The sequence below is a fragment of the Oncorhynchus gorbuscha genome, linkage group LG03, assembly GCF_021184085.1.
Source record: "Oncorhynchus gorbuscha isolate QuinsamMale2020 ecotype Even-year linkage group LG03, OgorEven_v1.0, whole genome shotgun sequence".
NCBI lineage: Eukaryota > Metazoa > Chordata > Actinopteri > Salmoniformes > Salmonidae > Oncorhynchus > Oncorhynchus gorbuscha.
In genome coordinates this window covers 84,589,896-84,608,869 of record NC_060175.1, presented here as the reverse complement: position 1 = coordinate 84,608,869, position 18,974 = coordinate 84,589,896, and the positions used below count along the sequence as shown (strand labels likewise).

At 41.7% G+C, this 18,974-nt stretch overlaps 1 protein-coding gene across 3 annotated transcripts in view; it reads right to left on the bottom strand.

Annotated features, from left to right (window-relative positions):
• Nucleotides 1-18,974, bottom strand: part of cep104 (centrosomal protein 104) — a 40,598-nt gene that overhangs the window by 3,533 nt on the left and 18,091 nt on the right. Inside the window, exons 14-21 of one of the 3 annotated variants that reach the window (XM_046344151.1) lie at nucleotides 16,322-16,522; nucleotides 15,771-15,872; nucleotides 15,389-15,467; nucleotides 15,092-15,167; nucleotides 14,716-14,824; nucleotides 14,392-14,530; nucleotides 11,633-11,700; nucleotides 533-620 (exon numbers count right to left, since the gene is read on the bottom strand). In XM_046344151.1, coding sequence (XP_046200107.1) covers nucleotides 533-620; nucleotides 11,633-11,700; nucleotides 14,392-14,530; nucleotides 14,716-14,824; nucleotides 15,092-15,167; nucleotides 15,389-15,467; nucleotides 15,771-15,872; nucleotides 16,322-16,522 — 862 coding nt within the window. The remainder of the gene's footprint in view (nucleotides 1-532; nucleotides 621-11,632; nucleotides 11,701-14,391; nucleotides 14,531-14,715; nucleotides 14,825-15,091; nucleotides 15,168-15,388; nucleotides 15,468-15,770; nucleotides 15,873-16,321; nucleotides 16,523-18,974) is intronic. The other 2 variants (XM_046344152.1, XR_006838203.1) reach the window with 2 other exon arrangements.

Here is an 18,974-nt window from a genome sequence, read left to right as displayed (position 1 = left end):
AGTGGAATAGTATCAAATAAAGCAAACGCTTGATGCCATTCCATTTACTCCATTCCAGTCATTATTATGAGCCGTCCTCCCCTCAGCAGCCTCCACTGACTGGCATGCATGTATGTGCACACAAAGGACAGAGGAAAAAACATGAAAGTTCCTGTGATGGCAAAGGTCGGGAAATGACAAATACAAACAAAAAAATAAACTTTCAATGAACGGGTATAAACAGAGAAAATTCGTAACCAATGAACTATCACTTGAGCACATACTGTACTGATCATTCACATGCACTAATTGTTTTTGCATTTTGAAAGCATTACTGCCTTTTTCAGTTGTTATGAATTCACAAGAATGTAAAACACATGATTTACTATACAACAAATTGACATTTCAATGCATCTCTCGGCATGAGACTGGAACACAGCTCTATATTTGACCAATATGCAGCATGGGTCCTTTCCATGGGTCTAACACACCCCCCCAGGCTTGGGTGGAAGAGCGGGGGGGGGGGTTAAGTGGTTGTGTGTGAATGACTTACCTTGTGCCAGCTGGGCTCTCTGCAATAACGCAGTCCTCCGGGAGTTCTGTTTACAGCCCTCTCGGCCCATGAGGTGTGCCTTCCAGGCCTGGAGGACAAAGAGCAAGTCAGTCTGCTGCTGGCCTATAAAATTGACTCTCTCCCTCTTACTCCATGCATGCCTTTGCTTTGCAGCAGCACTGTGGGCCGGTGTCAGAGCCTGGCTAATGGCCGACTTGGCTCTCCAACACAGGGTGTTTTCTGGCACACCAGGCAAGGGTTTGGGCCGCAGAGGTTCAACTGCTACTGAGAGTTTTCCTTGTCGAAGGTAAGAAGGAGAAGTGCGAGGGAGAATGAATGCGGCAGCGCTGCTTGAGGGCTTCCTGAAAATGTGCCTCCTCAGTTCATCTTAAGAAGGACACTGCATGTGTGTTTTTATGAATTTAAAAAGGCAAGTCAGTTAAGAACACATTTTTATTTACAATGACGGCCTACCAAAAGCCAAAAGGCCTCCTGCGGGGATGGGGGATTAAAAATAAAAATGTAGGACAAAACATACATCACAAGAAGAGAGACCCCACAACACTACATAAAGAGAGACCTAAGACAACACAGCATGGCAGCAACACATGACAACACAGCGTGGTAGCAACACAACATGGCAGCAGCACAAAGCATGATACAAACATTATTTGGCACAGACAACAGCTCCGAAGTCGCTGAAAGACATTTTCACTCTTTGCCTGACTGACACACAAACAGGTTTCGGATGTTATATACGGAAGAGTTACACTGTCAAATTTCCCCCAAAAGGAGGCTTAGTGTCGACATGCATTGACAATGCAGCTCAAATAGAGCATTTACATTCTATTCTAATATTTCTATTTACAGTGGCAAGAAAAAGTATGTGAACCCTGGATTTCTGCATAATTCGGTCATGAAATTTGATTCCTCTAGGTCACAACAATAGACAAAGTCTGCTTAAACTAATAACACAAGAAAACGTAGAATTTTATGTCTTTATTGAACACACCGTGTAAACATTCACAGTGCAGGGTGGAAAAAATGTGAACCCTTGGATTTAATAACTGGTTGACCCTCCTTTGGCAATAACCTCAACAAAATGTTTTCTGTAGTTGCGGATCAGACCTGCACAACAGTCAGGAGGAATTTTGGAACATTCCTCTTTACAAAACTGTTTCAGTTCAGCAATATTCTTGGGATGTCTGGTGTGAACTGTTCTCTTGAGGTCATGCCACAGCATCTCAATCGGGTTGAGGTCAGTACTTCTGTTGAAGCCATTCTGTTGTTGGTTTACTTCTGTGTTTTGGGTCGTTGTCCTGTTGCATCACCCAACTTCTGTTGAGCTTAAATTGACGGACAGATAGCCTAACATTCTCCTGCAAAATGTCTTGATAAACTTGGGAATTATTTATTTTGGTCGATGATAGCAAGCTGTCCAGGCCCTGAGTAAAGCAGCCCCAAACCATGATGCTCCCTCCACCATACTTTACAGTTGGGATTAAGTTTTGATGTTGGTGTGTTGTGCCTTCTTTTCTCCACACATAGTGTGGTGTTCCTTCCAAACAACTAAACTTTAGTTTCATCTGTCCACAAAATATTTTGCCAGTAATGCTGTGGAACATCCAGGTGCACTTTCGCAAATTTCAGACGTGCAGCAATGTTTTTTTGGGGGGACTGCAGTGGCTTCTTCCATGGTGTCCTATGAACACCATTCTCGTTTAGTGTTTTATGTATCGTAGACTCATCACCAGAGATGTTAGCATGTTCTAGAGATTTCTGTAAGTCTTTAGTTGTCACTCTAGGATTCTTCTTAACCTCATAGAGCATACTGCGCTGTGCTCTTGCAGTCATCTTTGCAGGACGGCCACTCCTAGGAAGAATAGCAACAGTGCTGAACTTTCTCCATTTATAGACAATTTGGCTTACCCTGCCTGGACTGCTGAACATCAAGGCTTTTAGAGATACTTTTGTAACCCTTTCCAGCTTTATGCAAGTCAACAATTCTTAATCTTAGGTCTTCTGAGATCTATTTTGTTCGAGGCATGGTTCACATCAGGCAATGCTTCTTGTAAATAGCAAATTCAAATTTTGAGAGTGTTTTTTATAAGGCAAGGCAGCTCTAACCGACATCTCCAATCTCGTCTTATTGATTGGACTCCAGGTTAGCTGACTCCTGACTCCAAATAGCTTTTGGAGAAGTCATTAGCCTAGGCGTTCACCTACTTTTCCCAACCTACACTGAATGTTTAAATGATGTATTCAATATAGACAAGAAAAATACAATAAGTTGTGTTTTAAAAGTTTAAGCACACTATGTTTGTCTATTGTTGTGACGTAGATGCAGATCAGATCAAATTTGATGACCAATTTACGCAGAAATCCAGGTAATTCCAAAGGGTTCACATACCTTTTCTTGCCACTGTAGAATACTCATCATCCTTAAAAGATCAGGGCTGTTCAATTCCGGTCCTGGAGGTTTTTGTTTCTACCTGGTAGTTAATTGCACTTACCTGGTATCCCAGTTCTGAATTAGTCCCTTATTAGAAGGAGAGGATGAAAACCAGAAGTGTTTCGGCCCTCCAGGACTGATACTTAACAGCCCTGATAAAGACTGTATTCTTACTATTTAAAATGGGTAATCTGCAATTGCTATATACATTTTGGACCTTTTAATATCATGATATATACTTAGACCCATAATTATTTGCACCCTTGATAAAGATGAGCAAAAACGACCAAAATAAATAATAAAAATACTGAGCTATATTGTATGCTCCAAAAGTTGGAAATTACATTATTTTATACTGTTGGTTTTGTGGTAAATTAACAATTTCTTTGTGGCTTTTGATTAGTGCATAGGGTTAGTGTCTTTCTGGAAGATCCACTTGCGTCCAAGTGTCAGCCTCCTGGCAGAGGCAACCAGGTTTTTGGCTAAAATGTCCTGCTCCTTGGTAAAGTCCAGTGGAAGCAAAATAGCCCCATAACATCAAAGATCCACCACCATATTTTACCATAGGTATGAGGTATTATATTTCTGCATATGCTTCAGTTCTTCAACACCAAACCCTCCACTGGTGTGGTGGCCAAATAATCTCTATTTGCATGTCATCTGACCATACCACCTCCTGGAGTACATTTTAGTCATTTAGCAGACACTCTTCTCCAGAATGATTTACAGTTAGTGCATTCATATAGCTAGGTGGAACAACTACATAACAGTCATTAACATAACACAGTATCTTACAATACCTGGCCACAGACTGAGTAATTTAAATGAATTGGTTTATGGACATTGAGAACCTCATTCTCGTGACAGAGTGAGTGAAAAAAAAGTCAAGTGTGAATGTTAGTTCACCAAAGGCAATTGGGTGATAATTTGAAAGAGGTAGGGTTTCAAATGTTTCCGGAAGATGGGCAGAAACTCTGCTATCCAGGTGGAAGCTAGGTCCACCATTGGGGTACTAGGACGGAGAAGCTTGGACTGGGCTGAGCGGGAGCAGCCTTCCCGTAGGGGTGGGAGAGCCAAGAGACCAGAGGTGGCAGAACGGAGTGCTCAGGTTGGGGTGTAGGGTTTGAGCATAGCTTGAAAGTAGGGAAGGGCAGTTCCTCTTGCTACTCCGTAGGCAAGTACCATGGTCTTGTAGTGGCCGCGAGCTTCGACTGGAAGCTAGTGGAGTGTTCGGGGAGCAGGGTGACATGGGAGAAATTGGGAAGGTTGAACACCAGGCGGGCTGCAACGTTCTGGATAAGATGTAGGTGTTTGATGACACAAGCTTGAAGCCCAGCCAGAGTTGCAGTAGTCCAGACGGGAGATGACAAGTGCCTGGAATAGGACCTGCACCGCTTCCTGTGTGAGGTAGGATTGTACTCTACAGATGTTGTAGCATGAACCTGCAGGACAGAGTCACTGCTTTGATGTTTGCAGAGAACGATAGGGTGTCCAGAGTCACGCCAAGGGTCACTGGGAGGGAGAAACTATGGAGTTGTCAACCGTGATGGAGAGGTCTTGGAGCGGGTCGACCTTCCCCGGGAGGAAGAGCAGCTCCATCCTGTCGAGGTTGAGCTTGAGCTGGTGGGCCGATATCCAAGCAGAGATGCGTGTCACCACCTGGTGTCAGAAGGGGGGAAAGGAGAAAAGTAGTTGAGTGTCATCTGCATAGCAATGATAGGATAGACCATGTGAGGATGTGACAGACAGAGCAGAACGACTTGGTGTATAGAGAGAAGAGGGCGTAGATCTGAGCCCTGGGGGACACCAGTAGTGAGAGTAAGTAGTGCTGACACAGATCCTTTCCACGTCACCTGGTAGGACCGGCCTGCTAGGTAGGATGCAATCCTAGAGCGTGCAGACCCTGAGACGCCCATAGCCCAAAGAGGGTGGAGAGGAGGGTCTGATGGTTCACGGTGTTGATGACATCGGATTGATCTAGTAGGATGCGAGCAGAGGAGAAAGAGTCACCTTTGGCAGTGTGGAGAGCCTCCGTGACACAGAGAAGAACAGTCTCGGTTAAGTGACCTGTCTTGAAGCCTGACAGGTTAGGTTTAAGAAGATCATTCTGAGAGAGATAGCAAGAGAGTTGGTCAGAAACAGCACGCTGAAGTGTCTGTAATTTTTGACGTGAGAGGAGTCGAGTGAGGCAGGAGGGGAGTGAAGAATGGGAGGTCTTCAGAGCTGGTCAGGAGAAGGGGATGGGGTTGAGCAGGCAGGTTGTCGAGTGGCCTGACCCCACTAGTCACTGGCTTTCATCTGGAGAGAGGGGAGAAAGAGGTCCAGGCGGAGGGTAGTTCTGTGTGACTGGGACCAGTGGAATGAATAAGCTGAGTGAATGAGGAGCGGATGTCGTTAACCTTTTTTTCTCCAAAGTGGTTGACAAAGTCATCCGCAGAGAGGGAGAATGTGGAAAAAAAGTTTCATAGGGTTAGAGGCAGAAGCTTGACATTTAGAGTGTCAGAAAATGGTGGGAGTGCTACCTGCAGACCTAAACAGCATTGGCACTTGGATTGGAACCAGTGATATGGTCAGATGACATGAAAATAGACCTCTTTGGCCACGCACACTAGTGGTGGGTAAGACATTGAGAAACAAAAGCATAAAGCAGAAAAGTTATCATTGAGTACAGCGCAGAAGACTAATTTACATTGTACGCTGTAACATATGGACAAAGTTTAATAGTATTGTATTGTAACATGTCAGCCTTGTTTTGAGCCATTTCATCAGAAGGATGAAAGGTTTGAGGTGGTTAGAGGTTTGAGGTGCTGCCAGTGTTTCTTTTGCCCCGTGGACACAAGAGCATTTCATTACTTTAGTCAGGGATGGGCAACTCCAGTCCTCGGGGGCCTGGATTGGTGACACACTTTTGCCCCAGTCTCAGTTAACACACCGGACTCCAATAATAAACTAATCATGGTATTCAGTTTAATCAAGTGTGTTAGCTTTAAGGCTGGGGGAAAGGAGCGACACCAGTCAGGCCCCAGGGGACTGGAGTTGCCCCTCCCTGACTTAAGTGGCCAGGCAACATGGAAAGCCCAAGTATCAAACGATGAAATTAAGTAAAGGAAGAAGATGCTTTGCCGTGAGCTAAGCTGTATGATTGATTAGGGAAAAAGAAACTGAAAGGCGATTACATCTTTAACAGTTAGATTTTTTTCCAAAATGCCATGCCCCAAAAGAAAATCATAACGCAAGAAAAGTTGTCACATTTTATTTTCCTTTGAATTAACCACATTTCTATTTTGAAGTGAGGGCTTTGGAGTCCACTGTGACTTTAAAGACAGACAATGTTTTCCACACAGCTGTTTGGTCCTTAAGCCTAACATTAACAGCACTCTGGGTGGTGGCAGATTGACAGAGGGAGGAAAAGAGAGAGGCACGGTACAACTGTGTTTGTGCTAGTGAATGCCCTTACAAGTCTTAAACCATCTTTATATCTATCTACTTAGTATTTTAGCCTTCTGTCTCATTCACCTTAAAGTGGAACTGACAGCATTTTAGCAACATGAAATCTTATTAAAATCTGTTAATATACACCCCCAGGAAGAATTACACTTTAAAAATAAAAGAAATCTGACAAACGAGCACTTAGATATGGTCATTAAAGTTTTCCTAAATTCTAAAAATGTTTGGGAATTACGTATACTAAAGCATTTATGACAATTCTATAGCAATATAGAGTGGGAAAGCAGCCGTGTGTTTGTTTGTACAATTAGACACTGCAGTAAATAAAATTGAATAAAAATATTTGTCTTGTCCAGGACCGGAGTCTACGCAGACATGTGCACCATAGCCAATCAGAGGTACAGTAGGCCTATATGCAAACAAGGGCCTGCCATCATTCACTTTGAACTGGACTGTATTTACAGGCAGTTGCAACAGCGCAACTTTAGATCATTAGAACGCATTTCGGCAAAAGCCTCTAAATACACATGAATGGATTTCTGCAAATATGTACCTAAATACCACGGGAGTCCTCTTACATTTTGGGAATGTTACAGTTCTATTTATCATACAATCATAAAAAGGTTGGCTATTTTTCCCTATATGCATCTCAACAACAACAAGATCAACAACTAATGCAAGCCAGAGAAAGATGAGCTAAACTAGATAAACCCTCTCAAACTTTTTCAGCTGGTTGGCAGTTAAAATTGCACTGATAAACGATGGGGAATAGCCTGCTCGTCCTTCTGCAGCTTGCCTGCCATTGCATGCGTTGTTCCAACCAAGCACCCAAGCTAACTGGCTAATGTTGGCTAGCTTGCTACTTCCATACACAAATGAGAGAACACCTCACTAACCTGGTTAGGCTGTTTACATGTTATATAGATTGTTCATGAGCAAAGTTCCCTCTAAACTACACGCAGCTCCCCTGGGACTGTCGCACAGACTAAATATTAGCCCGCAAAGAGAAGCAAGAGATTGAACTTCACTCAACTTTGTAGTTTTCCCCTTTAGTTAACACTATCAATGTTTCCCTCTACTGTGGGAATTGCCAATATTAGCCACTTCCATTGCAACATACAAAACTAAATATGCAAGAGATTTTCTTGTAGGCGGAACACAATGGAGTAGAATTCTATTGCATTGACAGGCACAACTCAGCCCATACTCTACAGACCAGATCGGTGCGGCATAACCAATCAGAGCTGCAGTATCCCTATATGTGACCCGATTCAGGAAATTAGGCGTATGTCGCAATTCATGTCTTCACAGGAGAGCTGTTTGAACGTCATTTTTTAAATATCAAAATGAGCTTTTTTTGGCAGAAATGCCTTCTTGAACATGTGAACTTTCATGTACCTTAATAACAAACTTGTATGCCATCTGTAAATATGAATACAATTGTTAAATTATGAGCCTTGTTGGTTAAAACCACAGAAAAAAAAGTCACTTCCCACTAGCCATGAGTGGCTGGACATGCTGAGAGGATTGGTCTGCCATATAGAAGGCCTATTTGAGCTGGTCAGTGTGTGTTGGTAATTCTGTCAAACACGGCTCTTTTTTAAAATGCATTGTGTAGTGGAGTTGCATAGCTAAGTGTTACTCTCCACTGTCTGAAGGATCAAGTTTTGAAATCAGTGGAATTAGAGTATGATAGCTAAAGAGATGGAGAAAACACCTGTCTCTGGATTACATCTTCAAACAAGAGCAACTGTGGCATGACATTCATGACAGGGAGGCATGTCCATCATGCATGATGATGTATACAGTTAAGATAGCTAGCTACATTTTCAGATATTACACGTTTCTAATTTTGACAGAAAGTGGTTTCATTTCAAGCTAAAGTGTACTGTTAGCTATCTAGCTAACGTTAGCTTGTTGGCTCTGTAGCGGATGTTGTTATTTTTATCCCAGAGTTGTTTGCTTTGCTAGTTAGAGGAAAGAAGCAACATTTTTGCCAGCAGAGCTGGTTAGGCTGTTTTCATGTTATCCTAGGGAAACAAATCATCGGCCAGAGCTTCAAGTGTGCGCTTTGAAAGCTCAGAGGGCGAAACAAGATGGGTGGGCTAAAGCTTAAGAGGGTGTGAACGATGCTGAATGGGTTTAAACAAAGTGGAGCTCTTTACTAGATACCAAAACATTTCAAAGGCCATTTTCTCAAAAGTGAGTGAACAAGTTTATCAACTTTCAAAGCAGAATTACTTTCCCATTGCTCCTCAACAATGCAGTATGATATACCATTTTGTAGCTCCGAGTCTCTACTTTTATCCAATGTCAAAACACAATTTCCAATTTTGCTACATAAGACCAAATCCAAGTGGTGAGTTACATATGCAAATAGACCATTGCCATATATGGACCTGTGCCATTCACTTTGAACTGGACTGTGTTTAGAGCATGAGTGGTCGCGAGTAGATGCGCTTGATTTGCGATCAAAGCGAGAGCTGGATATAGCCACATGTGCACATTTGTTAATATTTTTGCTAGTAAGTGAGTTATTAGCCTAGTTATACCTAATTTCTAGTCAGCAATGGGAGAGTTGTTGCTTCCTACAAGAGCACAAAACATGTGCATTTCTAGCCATCTTTGAAAAGTGAGTCAGGTAAAGAACATTTTTTCTGTCTTAAAGGGGCAGTGTTGTATTTTGAGACATGCTTCAATATAAACTAAGTGGCCAATAGGCAGAGGGTAGCATAATGTGTGTGATTATCTGTAATAATGGTATGGGAATAATAATAAACTTTCTTTTATAAAGTGGTTTCTTGCATCAAATAGCACAATCAGTCACCTCCTTGTCTGAAGGTCAAGTGGAAAAACAGGTTAATGTCAAGCCCTGCATAATTTTTCCAAAAGTCTCATGGAATGTAGGTCTACATTAAACACCACCCATTGGCTGCCACTGTAGGCTGGTGGACAGCTATTTTCATGTTAAAATGTTATGGGATACATTTTCTCCATTGTTTTTTATGTTAGGCCACTGATAGGCCTACATTATAATCAAATAGCCACAGCAGCCTACTTGGCCACTTTTATAATTGTAATTAAAGCGGTTACAGCCTCAGTGTTCACAATAAACGCGCAACAGAAGTTGCACAATGTGGCACAAATTCAGCAGGTGTTGCGTGTTCGCAAATTCAGTTATTCTGCGCTCTGACACACTCACACAAGAGTGCTCTGAAATCGGAGTAGGTAGCTAGCCACAGTGAATTCACGAACGCAAGAGATATGGTAACATAGCTAGCAAAGCAATTCAATTTCAAACTAAATGACACGTGCATCTCTGCCGTAGCTGTGTAGCCACCAAAAAACGATACAAGGGGAAAAAGTCAGGCACTCAACCACTCCAATGACATGACGTCCTCCTAGCAGTTAGCTAGCTAGTGTTTGTAGCTTGCTACATAAATAGATACACTAGCATATTAGCCACGTTATGACTGATGTGATCATTGCCCTCACTGGTTTGGTTCTATTGACATGCCCCGCCTTAGTTACATTCGTCAGTTTTTGTCCAAAATAATGAGTCATTGACACTGAAACAGTGCATCCCGAATAGAGGCAGCAAACAATGTACCAGGCCAGCTGTGAATTACAACCTGATAGTAATATTTTTTGGACTAAGAAGAAATGTATTGGTGAGTTATATTAATCACGCATTGAACCGAATCCATCTATTCTGCCATCATGGAATGTTGGGTCAAATAGTACCTATATTTTAAGTATTTTTTGTTGTTGTTGCATAAACTGGGAATTTGATATGTTTTACTGATATGATTGTATGTTTGTTTCATATCTGCAAAGAAGTTAAAATGCTGTCCGTTCCACTTTAAACACGTGTCACGTTTTTCCCCCTAATCTCAAAAGGTGACACAAGGCGAGGTTTGAATCCAATCAAATTTTTGTCGACTACGCGCCATTTAAAGCTAATTTTCGAATGAGCCCACATAATGCAGTTAGCCGTGAATGTGGTTTTAGCGAAGACGGAAACATTCCTTTTGAAAGGTGCATAGCCGACAAAGCACGATCGGAATAAATCCCAGCCTAAACAACATGCACCTGCCTTAGTTGAAACTGCTACATTTGATAAACTACATTTTTGAAATGATGCAGGCATATTTTGTGTTTTGACAAGAAGTACTGTTGAAATCACCGTTTTTTTCTGGATCAAAAAGGGGCATAGGTGGTGGGCGTGGCATAGTGGTTGGCGTGTCGGAACTGCTTGATTTTAGCAAGACATTTGTTTTCAGTTTTAAAGCACGCTTCCTGTAAATTCTACACATTTTGCAATGTAGTTGAGAGAAAATGTTTCAGTTTTAAAGTGAATTTCCTGCAATTCTATGCATTTTGCCATGCCTAATGAGGTGTTCTTTTGCTAACAAATTATAACAAAATCAATAATGCTAAATGAATTAGTTTGGAAATGTTCTATTCTCCCTGACAGTCTAGCTTTTATTTTGGTGATTATTAGTTCTCAAAGATACTATAAAACAAAATAAATCCTTTATCTTTTCTACATAAGTTATATCTGGTTTTAGTAATTTAAGTTTACACTGAATTTGTTTTTCCTTCCAAAAAAATAATTACACACACACAAACAGTTGAAGTCAGAAGTTTACATACACTTAGGTTGGAGTCATTAAAACTTGTTTTTCAACCACTCCACAAAAACTATAGTTTTGGCAAGTCAGTTAGGACATCTACTTTGTGCATGACACAAGTAACTTTTCCAACAATTGTTTACAGACAGAGTATTTCACTTAGAATTCACTGTATCACAATTCCAGTGGGTCAGAAGTTTACATACACTAAGTTGTGCCCTTTTGCAAATAAATTCATTAAAAATCCTACAATGTGATTTTCTGGATTGTTTTTTCTCATTTTGTCTGTCATAGTTGAAGTGTACCTATGATGAAAAGTACAGGCCTCTCGTTTTTTTAAGTGGGAGAACTTGCACAATTGGTGGCTGACTAAATACTTTTTTGCCCCACTGTGTGTGTGTATATACACACATATATATATATATTTTTTAATGTTTGAGCTTAGTCATCCCCAAAAAAATGCATAGGTGGCCCGAGTCTGACAGTGACTGGCTACAGTGAAAAGGACCAAGGCCAGTATTTGCGGTCCTTTATTATATAATCTGTGGGAGTGCAACAGAATCTCACCTCTTCTCCAGACATGAAGTTGTTGTGACACAAAGGACAGTGGTTGGAGCCTTTGACTGAGCCAGCAACTGAAAACAAAGAGAAACATGAGTAGCACAACCCTGGACAGAACCCCAAAATGCCCACCAGTGGCATGTATTCATGAATGCCAAGAGAAGCCAGGCTTCCCCCCAAAAATGGACCAATAATTTAGTATACAACTATTTAATCTGTGTTTTTATCATTTCCCTTCAATTCACAATTGACAGCACCTATCTCACCGGAGAAATCTTTAGAGCGAGGGAATCAGCGCCCCTCATGTATCTAATGCTGTCTGAACAAAAAGAGTATGACATGTTCCCGCCGTAGCATTTGATTGATTGTTCCCAGTGAGCATAAAAAGTATAAAATAATTACCCAATCAGTGTTGAGCTGAGCGCAACTGTGGGTGCACCAAAACACCCCCCAAGCGAGGCCAGTTTGGATTTGGCATAACACCAATCAAATCACATCAAAAGCGAAATTGCCCAAAATGATTTCCTTTCTGCATCTGCTTGTGATGTGTTGATGTTCTGAATTACTTAGCTGTGTCGTTCCTACAATGCGGTGTCTTTTCTGTCCCCAGGAATTATAATTTTGTAGGGTAAAATGTGGATTGCAAAAGGCTTTAAATATAAAAAGTCACATGATTTTAATCTTTTTTTCAGTGGCATTTTTGCCATGTCCTTGGGTGTTATTCATCAACTCCTACAAGAAATAGAAGCCATAAAATAATAACATTTAATATCTTTCTTCATTACTTTATAACTTTTTTTCATGATTGTATTTATTATTATTGTATTTAACATTGTGTGTCCCTGATATCACTTTCCACCCCGTTAGTTTGCAGTAATAGTCCTTTAAGAAAACAGCCCCTTCCCACATTGACATCATGTTCATGAAGTGTCATCATTTGTTTGGTGGGAAAGCAATGGTCCAAAGCTAAATACATATAAACACTTGGTTTTATCTATTTTTCCATGTTTCATTATGTTAGTCTGTCTCACTCCTACATTGCCACAATAAATAACATTTCTAAATGTTAAAATCTTCAAGTGTTTACCATTATTCTACCCTTAACCCACAGAGCTATGGTTAATTTAGGCTCCAAATGTTCACCCTGTTAGGTTCCACCCTGTTGGGATTATTCTCTCTAGCTTGTGCTTGGCTCTGCCCACCTCCTTGCTTCTTCTGCCCACTATGACTCATTTGTTCCCATTGGAAAAGACAGGCTGTGGTCTTGGGTTAGTTATACAAATCTTTGTTTGCAGTTTGCAATGTTTGCTTTGCCTCAGATTTACATTCACTTATAGATGGGTTAGCTGCCAATGTCACGAAAACAATGCACACGCTTCAATGAGGCAGAAGTCTGTGTGTTGTGATTCTGGATGGCCAGATAGCTAGCAACAATGACAATAAGCTACCATGTGGGAAATCATAGATGGCTCTTTTCAGCTCATTGTATCTTGTTATTGATACCATGTCTTGTTTTGAGGTGTTTTGACTGATGTCATGTTTATGCTAATATGGCTCAAATGTGCTTGCTAACCAACATCTGTAACAAAATCAAATCAAATTTATCAAATCAAAACAATGTATTTGAGAGACAACAAGTGCTCATTGTGCAAATGTATTTATGTTTTCAATAAACAGACACTAAATATAGTTTACATGTTGTCAACAATCTAAGCCAACCCAGTCTGTTTTGCCCCATAGTTGCACATACGCGTCGGTTTTGTTGCTAAACAACCAACCAGTCTATACATTTCCATACTCACCAAGAATTACATTTGGTAGTTCATTTCAGCAGAGATGGTGGCTTTTAGTATAGTTTTTGAATCTTTACAAAGCGGACAAAATGTATAGACAGGTTGGTTTAGCTAAAACAAGCCACCTATGACTCCTCACATGGCAGCTTTGTGTCATTGTTGGTAGCTGTCTGACCATTCAGTCATTACACCACACGGACCTCTGCTTAAACATACAATACAATGAAAGTATTAGAACAGTTCCGACGATTATTTTATCCATGATCATTATCCATAATCATTGGTTACACGGTTATACATTTACCTTGCTAGCCCTAATAATAACACTGCCATGGTATTGTTTTAAAACAACTGTTCCCATTCCCTCGCAAACCGAAAGGATGTTGTCTATACATTTTATTCAGCACTATTCAAGCTATAGATTCAACTAATTGGCCACATTTTGGTTGAGCACCAATGTATATACTCCATGCAGTGATGTTACCTCTCAGTGATAATGTTTCCTTTCTATCAGTCATTTACACAAGTACTGTTTTAATGAGCTTACTCGACAACCCAACAGACATAAATGAAAGAGTAGAGGAGTGTTTATAGTAACAAGCACAAAAGACTCAATATCCTTGGCTGTGTTGGATTCTTGTAAGAATATACTTGCTTACAAAGACTAAAAGAAGGGATCAAGCATTTGGCAAGGTTAGCATAGTTGGGGCGGCAGCGTAGCCTAGTGGTTAGAGCGTTGGACTAGTAACCGGAAGGTTGTGAGTTCAAACCCCCGAGCTGACAAGGTCGTTCTGCCCCTGAACAGGCAGTTAACCCACTGTTCCCAGGCCGTCATTGAAAATAAGAATATGTTCTTAACTGACTTGCCTGGTTAAATAAAGGTAAAATAAAATAATTTAAAAAAATTAAATGAATAGTTAGCAGGGTAAGAAGTTAGCAGTTCGCTAGTGCTAGAGGAACGTTGAGTCTTACGGTTGCAGGCAGGGCTCTGGGTGTGGTGGGTGAGCTCGTCAATGGACACGGCCTCTGAGCAGCGAGGGCACTGACTGAACCTGGCCCTGTTCTCACACTCCCCCAACAGGTGCTCTGTGAGGCTGGCTATCTCAACCACCTGAGAGAGACAACGTCAGTCACAAAAACACACTGGTCTCTAACACAAGGACACACAAAACTACACTTTAATGTGTCTACGCACTGCACGGTCATATCCTTGCTCCTGCTGGTTCCCCACCCTATGGTCATTTTGTAATATTTTGATAGGCGTTACTTGAAGTGGCCCTACTGGCCTTTGGGTACCTGTCTACATTGGTCACAGCAATGCAACATAGGACAGTGCTTCCAATAGTGCAGGTCCAATCCATCCTCAGTGAAGGACTCATCTTTTTCACTGCAGAATATACAGAGGCTGAAACACATTGAGAATATACACACCAACCGAAACACATTGAGAATATACACAGGCTGAAACCAATTCAGAATATACATACGCTATAACATTAAGAATACACAGACTGAAACACATTATGAATAAATACAGGCTGGAAAATACAATTCAAAGGCATTCCATGGTGACAATTAGGTGTTTTCCACTCTTTTATGCGTTAGACAATTTTACAGCATTTCAGTCAGCTTCTGAGATTCCTTTCTGATTTTGCTGGGCATCAACACTCACTTGTCCAAGTTGTTGACAACTGAAGACTGGTTATTTCCTGCATCTTCCGGGTTGCTTTGGGGTGCAGTTTTGACACCTGGAAAGCAACAGGTATTTTTCACCTGTCACTACAAACTAGAGGGACAGTGTATTGTAGGTCCTAAAATAATGCCTCAAAGTGGTGCAACCGGCATTCCACTGTAAAAACAAAAACGTGAACCACAATGGGTTTGGCCAAAACCTTTTGTGGTATTTCAGGTGGGTTTAACAAAGTCAGTATACGTGTGAACAGTGGTTGAGGATAGGGTTCATACCGACCTGTTTTTACAACCTTAACAGCCTCTTTCTTCTGTTCTTTGGTATTTCCCTTCTCGTTTTCCACTTTGGAATTGGCCTTCTAAAATTTAAAAAACAAAACAGCAAATCAACATCTTGCAGAGATACAGTACATACAGTCTTAAAAGTGTTGTAAAACAATATACCTGTGCTTATATCCATAACAATGGTACACATGATTAAGTGTCTTTTGGAAATAACCAATACCATAGAGACTATTACGTGTGTGTTCTATTTACTTCAGTGGTCTATACTGTGGACAAACAGTACAGTGGAATGAGTGCACAACAAGGAGGAGTGACACAGACACGCCTGCCTGTTGAAGGAAGTGAGGTAATAGTGCAGTGATGACAGCTCCACCTACACTGATCTCATTCAAGGCAGCCAGCTGCTCCCGAAGACTACGGATCTCCTCTTTCTCCTTCTCCCCCTCCTGCTGTACTCCTCCCTTCTTTGACGTCTGAAACTAAATTAAAGAAGTATAGTGACACACTTAATGCCATGGTACTGTATAAGTCTCTCACAAACTCATTCCTTTTCTCCTCTCCCTCTCGTTCTTCTTCTCCTCTATCGCTCTTCTTCTCCTCTATCGCTCTTCCTCTCCCTCTCTCTGAGTTTGCCCATGCTTCTCTAACAACCCAGTCATGTCTGGAAGCCTTCCAGACAGACTCTACTGCAGTGATGACGATGTGTCCTCAACTTACCCAAGGAGACATGGCCAGAATTTTAGCAGTGGAACATTACTTAACAGTAGCACAGTCATTACTTAATGGGACTAATGGGGTGAGAGAACACAAGTGACAGAAAAGAAGCAGCTTGTCACCCATCCAAAACAACTGAGAACTTGTTCAGAATCACAGCGTGTCCAATGTTGAGTCATGACTCATTCAAACACACAGATGGGCCGAGCCTTGCCTGTGACTCCACCGGCCGCCCATCAATCCTGGCGAAGCCGTCAAATATGTTTTTATAGAGGACGTTCTTGCGAGTGGCGGCATCGTTGGCCGGGAGGTAGCTGAGGATGGCGGTCTTGTGCAGGCGGTACATAGCCAGGATGATGAGCATGACCGTCTCTCTCACCTCTGACGCACTGTGCTGCAGCACACCTGTACAGAACTGACACAGAGGCACAGAAGTGATGAACAAGAGAGAACAAGAGCTTTTAGAAAGCTGAAATGGAAACAAAAAGACTGGTTTAAAAGAGACAGATTAAGTCTAATCCTGGACAAAAAAACTCCTGCTTAATGGAGAATCTCCATTGAAAGTGTTTTTTAGTCCAGAACAAGGCTTCATTTGTAGTCTGGGAAACCGCCTATAAGAGCCTTAACAGAAATTAAGCAAAAACAAAGAGGATACAGTAGCAGGCTAAAAAAGCTACAACATACTGAGTTTAGCATGATGTACCTGTACAGAGGATGAACTACAAAAGGAGGTTGCATGTCCAAAAAGAAGCAAGCATGCTTGCACCACTCAGATGTACAAATTAGTTATTTTTGACTGAATGAAAAAGCCTGCATATGTGATTGATATGCAGAAATTCTACATTTCATTGAAACATGATACTAATCAATGCTTTTTTAAACCAACAGTCGTTATATTACGATAGTCTGGTGAGAATGATAGCTCAATAGCTGTCATAGCATATCGGCTAGAGAACATTCAGAGAGAGCATTTACATCAAAAAGTAAACTGTGTACAAAGGGCACCTATACTCTGTCAATGGGCTGGGGACAGGCAGCCATTATTCTGTTGTCTCTCTACTTCTCATTTTAATTACAGGAAATTCAATCACCTCTTTGCTCCGGGCCTATCTCCCTGGTAACCGGAGGGGAAAGGGATAAATGTATCAGTCCTTGGACCAGGGGGAAATAACCCGGCTGACCCTGCACTGAGCAAAGAGCAACCTAGCAGGGTTCTCCCAAGGATTTTATAACAAGGTGGTGCTACTGACTACTACCAAGAGGGAGGCCTCAGAGATTGTGTTTTTTTAACACCTGTAACTGCCATTTCATGCAATCTAGAGCAAAGAATTGCCTTATTTGATACTAATCTCTTACATTCTTTGGAGAACCCTGCCTAGGTGCAGGCTCATTATAATCACTAAAGAGAATGGGGAAATGGTAGGCTCAATTACCATCAAATTCAGGGTTCGTACCAATCTGGTCAATGTTGCAAGCATTACACTAGGAAGTTATGCTATAGGCTACTATCTTAAAACAAATATATTTGAGCAAGACACAACAACAGGTGCACAATCCAGACCTCTTCAGTATTGTTCCTACGTGTTATAGACCCTACAGTAGTCCCAAGCTGCCCTGCTGTGCCCATCAGTCTGTCCGCTGTAAGAGGGAGCCCGAGGAGGAAGGTGTGAAACTCAAGCAGTACGGCTCAGTTGCATAACCCCCCTTTGTTCAGTGAGACGACACAGGCCTGAGGGTGGACATGAAGCCATCATCTCACAATAGCAAACAGGTGTGTTGACAAAACTGAGTCTGGGAATTCATGTTTATGACCGAGACACCAATTTTCATACAACACCTCACTGACTGAACCCACAGGGTTGACATATTATGTGTTTTTAGGCCAAGTGGTGCACCAAGACTCCTGAAGGGGCTGTCAATGAACACCAACAGTTTTCAACTGAAACAAATTCCAGTCTTAAGTAGCGAGCAAGCATTATATGCCCTCCCACTAATGCCTCCGAATGCAACGCTTACCCCAAAAGTTTTCAGCAAACATTGAAAGGAGCTGTCATAAAGGAGTTGGTGCATGTGCTATCTGTCTGCAAGCACACAAACAAACGCCACCGAGGAGAGTACCGTCAGGGGCTCTTCAACTTGAGGGACTCCGGTGCAGAATTTAACAATTTGCTCCCGCCTACCATAAAGCCAGCGGTGAAGCAGAGACCGGCCAAAAGAAGTCTGACGTCAACTAGAGGACAGACAATCACACTGCCCACTTTGTCAACACTTGGATAGTTGACACATAGATACTAGGTCACTGTTGAGAGAGAGAAGAGAGAAGAAAGAGAGAGAGAGAGAGAGAGAGAGAATGAATACATCAAAGTGGGCACCCCCGGGACTTTGCTAAATCGCTTTCCCCAGGAAAGGAGGTGACATGCCGCTGACCCAACTGCACAATCTCGATAGTGGAGAGAAATCTCAAAGACCAGATTACATGCTGAACTTTGCCACACAGACAATTGCGTGGGACAATGTTGACCATCCTAGCAGCCAGGTCTGTCTTCTTCGCAGGCCTGTTATTGCGCTCTAAGCAATGCATCAAGTACTGTACATCCCTGCACTGAGGTGGAACAAAGGGAATGAGGCCTACTCACTCAGAAAACCTGGCTCCTGGATTCCTACCAAACATAGCTATACTTCTCTAAATATGAAAAAAGAGAGAGGGAAAATAAAATGTGATACATTAACCTTTGATGCATGCAAGAAAGAAGATGATGAACATGTTCTCATTAACATTTGTCTATATCATGGCTCTTCAACCATTTTCCTGGAGAACTACCCTCCTGTAGGTTTTCGCTCCAACCCCAGTTCCAACTAACCTGATT